Source organism: Pseudophryne corroboree, chromosome 1 (genome assembly GCF_028390025.1).
Source record: "Pseudophryne corroboree isolate aPseCor3 chromosome 1, aPseCor3.hap2, whole genome shotgun sequence".
NCBI classification, from domain to species: Eukaryota; Metazoa; Chordata; class Amphibia; order Anura; family Myobatrachidae; genus Pseudophryne; species Pseudophryne corroboree.
The window spans coordinates 44,060,869-44,069,444 of NC_086444.1; the positions used below are offsets into that span (position 1 = coordinate 44,060,869).

General features: G+C 44.8%; 1 protein-coding gene across 1 annotated transcript; it reads left to right on the plus strand.

The window, feature by feature from the left end:
* Nucleotides 1-250: 250 nt before the first annotated feature.
* LOC135055179 (perilipin-2-like) lies at nt 251-4,880 on the plus strand. Its single transcript, XM_063958908.1, has 8 exons — nt 251-350; nt 534-573; nt 1,313-1,508; nt 2,309-2,391; nt 2,501-2,753; nt 2,925-3,109; nt 3,870-4,004; nt 4,299-4,880. The coding sequence occupies exons 2-8, from the start codon at nt 550-552 to the stop codon at nt 4,674-4,676; spliced, it is 1,254 nt and encodes a 417-aa protein (XP_063814978.1). The 5' UTR covers nt 251-350; nt 534-549; the 3' UTR covers nt 4,677-4,880.
* Nucleotides 4,881-8,576: the final 3,696 nt, after the last annotated feature.

Consider the following 8,576-nt stretch of genomic DNA (forward strand, 5'->3'; position numbering starts at 1 on the left):
TGCATTTCATCTGGTTGTAATCAGCTAGAGAACCTGTGTAATCCATGAGTGCTTAGATATAAAGGGACATTATGGTAAGCCTATTTATCTCTCTCCACTTTATCTCTCTCCAAGGCTTAATACATCTGCCCCATGTCACAGAAATGTAGTTAGACACTTATGGAGCTCACAGGAGACACTAATGATCTGCACCCACACCTGTAACTCCTCCTCCTGAGCCCTAGATAGGGGAGGGACAGAGCAGGTCACATGTGAGGCAGCCCCTATAAAAGCCAGGGTGCCCTGAGGTAGGGAGCAGCAGTCAGGAAGGAGCCAGGAGGTTGTGCAGAGCTCAGGATATTGGAATACAGGTAACCACTGGAACACCATCCAATCATTACCATTTGATGGCTGCAAACATTGGAATGCTGCAGTTGAAATATTAGTAGTTGCAAGGGAACCATTGATGGTCTGTAATCATCAGGCAGTGATGTCCATTCCTGAATAACTGCTGCCTTCTGTGCTCTTACATGTGTGTATCTTATGTTTCCTAGGAGGCTGACTGTTAATATGGCAGAGACAGTAGAGCAGCAGGTAAGTACAGTGTGTGGTGACACTATGGTATAGGTGAGGCTGGAGAATGGTAATGGGGATTCCTGTAGGTGGTCACGTGCCCTGTATTGGGATTATTTACACTTAATATTTGGGGATGTGTGCCATGCCCTATGCAGTTAGTGTGCTCCTCTAAACCAGTCCCCCACCCACCCCCAAATGCTACCATTACAGTCCAGGTTTTAAGGATATCTATGCTTGAGCCTAGATTAAATCAAATGGACAGGGGTACTAATTGAGTCACCTGTGGTGAAGCATGGATACTAAAACCTGGACTGTAATTGCAGACTTTGGGGAAACTCTTCTAAACCATACTTTTACTGCAGTTTGGGAGCATTGTATTTAACTTATACACAGAATGGTGTATGTTTGCCCCTGTTCATTTTAAGTAATGGTGGTGGTCTACAACCCCCTTTAACAGTGCAGCCAGATCTTGCATGTGTAATGTGTGCTGCAGTCCCTGATTAATCAACTGGGCCACCTGTAGTCGTGATATTACTGGTCCTAGTAACCTGTGTACTACACAACTGCTGCATCTCAAACTCACACTTGTGTGTTTAAAAACAAACCAAAACTGAGTGGTAACTGCCAATGTTATAGGTCACAACTGAAAACAGTAAATGTGCACCCTGAGCCCTGTCCCCAGGTGTAGCCTCCTGGTCTGCTCAGAGAAGAACCCAGCTGTACGGTGTTGGACTAACTCTGGTTGTTTCTCCTGTAGAACGTTGTGGTCAGATTGATCAACCTCCCCTTGGTGAGCTCAACGTATGACATGGTGTCTTCTGCCTATATTCACACCAAAGATAACCACCCCTACCTGAAATCTGTGTGCAATGTAGCGGAGAGAAGTGTGAAGACCATCACGTCGGTGGCTGTGACCAGTGCCAGGCCAATCCTGCAGAGACTGGAGCCTCAGAGTAGGTTTTGGTATTTTCTGCTGTCTGAGCTTTGATAAGTGTCCTCCTTAAAGATAGTTTCCAGAGATGAGAGATTAGTGTCAGTTAAAAGATATTTGGCTGTTTACATGATCAGTCTCCAAGCCTTGATAAATGCCCCCCCCCCCCCCCCCACCAATATTAGATCCAGTCTGTCATGCATTATTGACTTCCCTGTACTCGCACACGGGACAGACTTCAGTATTTTACAGCCTAGTATGTCCTTAATTAAAATACACATACATTAAGTACTGTACTCTGTATTCTGCTTGTCATCCAGTTGCTGATGATTACCTCTTGTATGTTTTCTCTTACAATGAGGAGAGCACTGGATTTAGTTGGCATAGCAGTAAAATGCTGATTTATGGTCTTGTATGTTGTAAATAAGGTCTCCTACTATGCAAGAACAAGCCCATCTTAAATCACCTTAGCATAGAAAGTAGCCTAAATATTGGCTGTCCCTGGTCTAAGATGCACATCACTAGGCTAGCAATCGATGGTTCCATTGGTGGTTAGCATCAATGTTGTATAACAATTGATGGCTTCACCCACTGATCATTAACCCCCATCTATTACTCGCAGGGCTGCAGGCCAATCAGGGGGTAGCATTAGGCTCCATGTGCTGGCAATAACATTGGGGCTCTGTACCATTTATGTTGGAGAGCCACTGGATCTCTATATTTGATATCATTGATGGCCAACTCCATTTAGATGCATGTTTGGTGCAATGTATTGTTTCATAAGTGGCTTTTTTTTTTTTTTTTTTTTAATAAACCCTTTAGTTGCCCTGGCTAACAACATTGCATGTATAGGATTGGATAAGATTGAGGTGAAGCTGCCCATTCTCTACCAGCCTACTGACAAGGTAACTTTACAGCCCAACAGATATAACTGAATATCATACACACAGGATAACATGCGTTACACAGGTGTGTTGTATAAATGTTCTCTGCAGTACCTGTGTCCTCCTCTAGGTGGTCTCCACTGCCTCTGAGGCAGTTCTTGGTGTTAAGGATGTGGTTGTACAGAGTATATCGGGAGTAGTTGGCAGAACTAAGGGAGCTGTGCAGGATGGTGTAGAGATGACCAAGGCTGCTGTGAATGGGGGCATTGGCACCATTATGGGGAGCAGTGTAGCACAGATGGTGAGCAACCGTGTGGACGCTGCACTGACTACATCGGAGAGTCTCCTGGAACAATACCTGCCACCCACGGACGAGGAGCTGGGTAAGCCAGAACTGATGTGAGCAGTATATTCATGAACTAACACTTGGCCTACTGGGCCACAAAGTATAACTATAGCCATACAACTCTTACTAGACCACTGACAGGCCAGCTGTAAAGCCAAGTCAGACATTTAAATGGCTTCATTGTATTTCAAGCTTTTATATATTTCAGTTAAGGAATCGACAAAAACAGAGGGTTTTGAAGTGGCAGCAGGAAAGCCAAGTTACTACGTTCGCTTGGGGTCGCTCTCTACCAAGGCCCGTAAACGTGCTTATCGGCAAGCCCTGACACGAGTGATGGATGTCAAATGCCGGAGCCAGGAGGCCATTGCTCAGCTACAGAACACCGTTGATCTGGTCAGTTGCAGATTTGTAACCATGGCCACCACCTGTCCAGCATCTTTTGTTGCCATACATGTAGCAGTAAAGGACTATTATTATTTTTTTTATTTTCTAAGAAGCAACATCTAGAATCTTGCTCAAGGTGAAGAAAGGAGCTCATAAACACTTGCATGGTCTGGTTGTAGCAGATGTGATGGCTGGGCTACCCCTGACATGGTTGTATCTGATGTGTCCAACACCCAGTGAGTGGCTGCCGGAAGTCTATATTCCAGCAGCCGTTAATTGTGGTGGTTTGCACCCTTGGTTTCTCACGAGTGTCTCAACACTGCTGTATCGGGAAGCTGGCAGCACCGCCACCTGGTGGTGGAACAGCTGCTGCAGAAATGTACAGTGCAGCACTTCAATTTCCCCACTTTTAAATACCCAGCAGCTGCCAGGTCATAGGAACACTGATTCCTTTAACAGCATTCACCAATGAGCATTGATTATCAGAATATCAATCATCTGATATTGGGGGTTTTTTGTTTCATCTATATCCATTAGTGACTAATTTAATAATCTTCATTATGGAATCCCATATTGATATAAGACCACTGATAACTTCAAGTTCATGCACAGTATACCATAAAAATTGCTATAGGAAAAAAATCATGAAATGGTATTGGATAGTGTTTATGTACTTTAGGCAAAGACTTTCATTATATAATAATCAAAATCAGTGTTTCTGAATAAACCTTTTCTATAATTAAGTGATTAAAGGCTTCTCATCTTTTAGATTGAATTTGCAAGAAAGAACATGAATGGTGCCAACCAGAAGATCCATGATGCTCAGGATAGGATGTACTACACGTGGGTGGAATGGACTAAAAGCACAGGACAGCAAGCTAGTGGGGAGGCTGAGAGCGTGGAGGTAAGCTCATCTACTGGTGTATATGCCAGGTGTCTAAGTATTGGCTGCATAGAAATACTACTCTGATACGCTAACACAGAGGTTCTCAAACTCTGTCCTCAGGGGCACACACAGTGCATGTATTGCAGGTGCACAGGTGTATTAATTACTCACTGACACATTTTAAAAGGTCCACAGGTGGAGCTAATTATTTCACTTGAGATTCTGTGAGGAGACCTGCAAAACATGCACTGTGTGCCCCTGAGGACCGAGTTTGAGAACCTCTGATCTAACATGTAACTTCTGGTTTTTCAGCAAATTGAATCACGCACTTTGACTATTGCCCGGCATCTGACTCTACAACTGCAAACCACCTGTCTCTCCCTGGTGACCGGTGTCCAAGGCCTTCCGCAGAACATCCAGAGCAAGGCTCAGAACATCCGTGTCATGGCTACTGAGGTCTATCAGAACTTCCGTTCTGCCTCCTCCATCAGAGACATGTCTGACGGCCTCTTAGGCACCAGCAAGGAACAATTCACCAAGATGAAGAGTTCTATGGATGACGTCATGGCTTACTTGGTTAATAACACACCACTAAACTGGCTGGTCGTTCCTTTTTACCCACAGCCGGCTGGCTGCGCACATGGGGAGGAAGAAGCTGACGTGACAGACTCTGCTAATAGGGACGATTGACCGCACTTCAGTCTACAGTCACTTTGTACCAAATTCACCCAAGTGGGCTATCACTGATGTGTAGTGGCAAATGTTTCATGTAGCTTTACTGTGTACTTTCACTCATATTTTTACACATGCTTTTTAGGTAAACCTGTATTAATTGTTTCAGCCACCACACAGTCTATGTTGTGCATTTTTGTATATTAAATACTTTTGCTGTAATGGTCTGTGTTCATGATGAAGCTTTGTTCATAACTTTATAAATTTTAACGTTATGTCACTTGGAATGGGGGTAGGGGTGTTAGTAACCAAATATTGCAGACTTCCTGTGCAGTTCTATGGGATGTAAAGGGGGAAAAACCTGATGCTAGTCACAAGGATAAATGTTCTGATACATTACATCCATTGTTGCTCCCTTAATATGTAACTGTTATCAGAGCAGCAGTGCAAGTATGCAGGTACAGAGTACCCTTAAGAATTTGGCAGTGAGTACGCAGTACCACCTGTCACACACTTTGCAATTACCACAATTATAATGTGCCACAAAGCAACAAGACCATGGTGCATGATGGCTCCTCCCACTTTGTCAGGGTTACTGGGAGTGTGACTGGCTGTAATTTTCTGTTTTATAATGGAGGCATTACTATATATTAAATTGGGGGCATTACAATATTTCTATTACACTGGAGGAATTATATATTTGTAGCCTTGCCTCCAGATTCTTCATCCCCCACACACAAAAAGGGGGCTGTTGTGTGGCCATGCTGCTAGTGTCATGGAGCCACTAGCAGTAGGTTGCCATGCCCCCCTCGCAACACATGACCATTTTTGGCATTCTGTACCACTAAAATATTTCTACGTGCACCACTGCATCAGAGCAAAGTAACAGATCAATTAGGATTTCAGTAATCTGGTCCTAAGAATAAATGAGTAGTAAACTACTTTATGGGTGGTAAGACTTTAGCAGCTCTGCTCATTGGGTCTCTGATAATTAGCTTGGCTTGAAACATGGCATTTTAAAATTCAGTCCCCCACAACTGAACTAAAAGAATGTCCTAAAATACGGCTTCACTAGTGTTGTGCAATAATCAGTCACTGGTTAACCAAATTGGCCTGCCTCCCACACCTAATATCGCATGCTTGGTCACAATCTACCTGTAAGGTGCATTGTAAATGGTTCTATGCAGATTACCTGTACATAGGGGATTTTATTTTTTACGTGTAAAAATACATAGTTGCTGTATAACTTTCTCCTAAATCCACAGCAGTAGCGGCTCTTGCCACGGGCAAGCAGGCTTCTTGCCCTGGGCACTGCAACCCAAAGTGCCACCACTGCCATGGCAAGAGCCACTACTAATACCCTGCCGCCGGCTGCAGTGTGCGCCCACTGACTGACGCTAGAGATCAAAATTGACTCCTAGTGTCAAATGCGGCACTACTATGGCAGACGTCATGATGTCTCTCCCACAGAGAGGAGCTGGTCCTTGGAGATTGCAGCAGCAATCCGAAAGCAGGAGCAAGGCTGGTAAGTATTGGTGTATTTTTTTTTTGTTTGTTTTTTTAGGGTTTCAAAGCAGCGCTACTATTGGTGGCAAATCTACAGGGGGCACAACTACAAGGGGAACAGCTACTGGGGGGGAAATCAACTGGGGGCACTACTACAGGATGCAAATCAACTGGGGGCACAAGTACAGGGGGATAACTGTGGGCATGCCCCTTCCCTATGAAGAAGCCACTCCCCTGTTTTGGGATGTGCGCACCAACTATTTTACCTGGCGGGGTGCCACAGGAAACTTTCACCATGGGTGCCACAAGGTCTAGAACTAACCCTGATCCACAGGATAACATTGGGATATAAGATGGCATCAGCGGATTGGCACCAACGATCAAAAGCGTTCGGCTTCCCAGAATGTAACGGGCCAGTCCCCTATATACCTGCCTCCGGGCTGAGGCAATTCTGTTTTCCAAAACTCAAGGCAGGAGCATCATAGAGAGCCCTAATCAGGTGAGAAGAACACGCATGCACACACTTCTGTACAAGAAGGAAGAGGTTAGTAGGTGTAAGGATTCTCAAATCGTATGGGATACTGTGGACTTAGGCGAAAGAGTTATCAACAGTAAGTCTACCATAACTACGTATTTCTCCTGCAGGGTCCACAGAATAAACATTGGGATGTCCCAAAGAAATTTTAGTGGAGGGGACGCTCCTGATTAGACAGGGGAATCCCTCGCCAGAATGCAGCATCCTGAGAGGCAAAGGCATAATATTTAATGAATGTGTTAATGGAAGACCATGTGGCTGCCTTACATATCTGTTCAGCTGAAGCACCATGTTGTGCTGCCCATGATGGTCCTACCTTACGAGTAGAGTGAGCAGAGACCTTAGCTGGAATAGGGAGAACAGCTTGAGAATATGCTTCTGAAATCGTCATCTGAAGCCACCTCGCCAGTGTCTGCTTGTCAGCAGACCATCCTCTCTTGTGAAATCTGTAGAGAACGAAGAGTGTCTGTCTTTCTGATGGCACTGGTACGATCCACGTAGACCCTTAAAGCACAGACTACGTCCAATGATAACTCTCCCGCAGAAAGGTCCAGCCCTTGGAAAGCCGGGACTACAATTTCTTCACTTTAGGTGGAAATTAGACACCACCTTAGGAAGATACCCAGATTTGGGTCTGAGAACCGCTCTATCTGGATGAAATATCAGAAAAGGAGGACGACATAACAATGCCCCTAAATCTGAAACTCTTCTAGCTGAAGCAATAGCCAGTAGAAAGAGAACTTTAGCTGTCAACCATTTAAGATCCACTTGCTTCAGTGGTTCAAATAGGGGCAATTTGAAGTGCCTTTAGGGCTAAACTTAGATTTTAAGGAACTGTAGGAGGGACACAAGGAGGTTGGATGTGAAGCATTTCTTGGAAAAAAAAGTGCAAACATCCTGCAGGTTAGCAATTTTCTTTTAAAACCATAGTCAGTGCTGACACCCGAACTCTCAGGGAAGCCACCCGTAGACCTTTGTCCATTCCTGCCTGAAGGAATGTTAGGAGCCTGGAAACTCTGAAAGACCTAGGGTCAAATTTCTAGTCACTACACCATTGAATATTCAGTAATAAATGCGAGCTGAGGATAGTTTCCTTGCTCTAAGCATTGTTCGAATAACCTGTTGTGAGAATCCTCTTGCTTTCAGGATGGAAGTCTCAAGAGCCATGCCGTCAAAGACAGCTGATCCAAGTGCTTGTAATAGCAAGGACCTCGAGACAGTAGATCTGGACGTTGAGGGAGTAGGAACGGAGTATCCACGACAGCCTCTGCAGATCTGTGTACCAATGTCTTCTGGGCCAAGCTGGAGCTATTAGTATCACTGTGCCCTTTTCCTGTTTTACCTTTTGCATCACCCTGGGCAACAGGGCAATTGGTGGAAACACATAGGCCAGACGAAAGTCCCATCTTACTGACAGGGAATCCACAAAGGTCACTTTGGGATCCTTTGTCCTTGACCCGTATGCGGGAACTTTGTTGTTCTGATGAGAAGCCATGAGATCTATCTCTGGTAACCCCCACTTGTCTACCAGAGTCTGGAAGACCTCAGGGTGTAAAGCCCATTCGTTTGCATGAATGGTGTGTCGACTAAGAAAATCTGCTTCCCAGTTTAGGACTCCCGGAATGAACACTGCGGACAAGGCTGGATGATGAAGTTCTGCTGACCTTAACGTGGTGCTTACCTCCTTCATTGGCTGCAAGTTCCTTCCTGATGATTATGGTACGCTACTCTCATTGCATTGTCTGAGCGAATTTGAACTGGTTTCCCCTGAAGAATGTCCTTTGCCCTAATGAGTGCCATATATATATAGCCCGAAGTTCCAATATATTTATTGGCAGGCAACATTCTTCCTTGGTCCACTGCCCTTGGAAGCAACT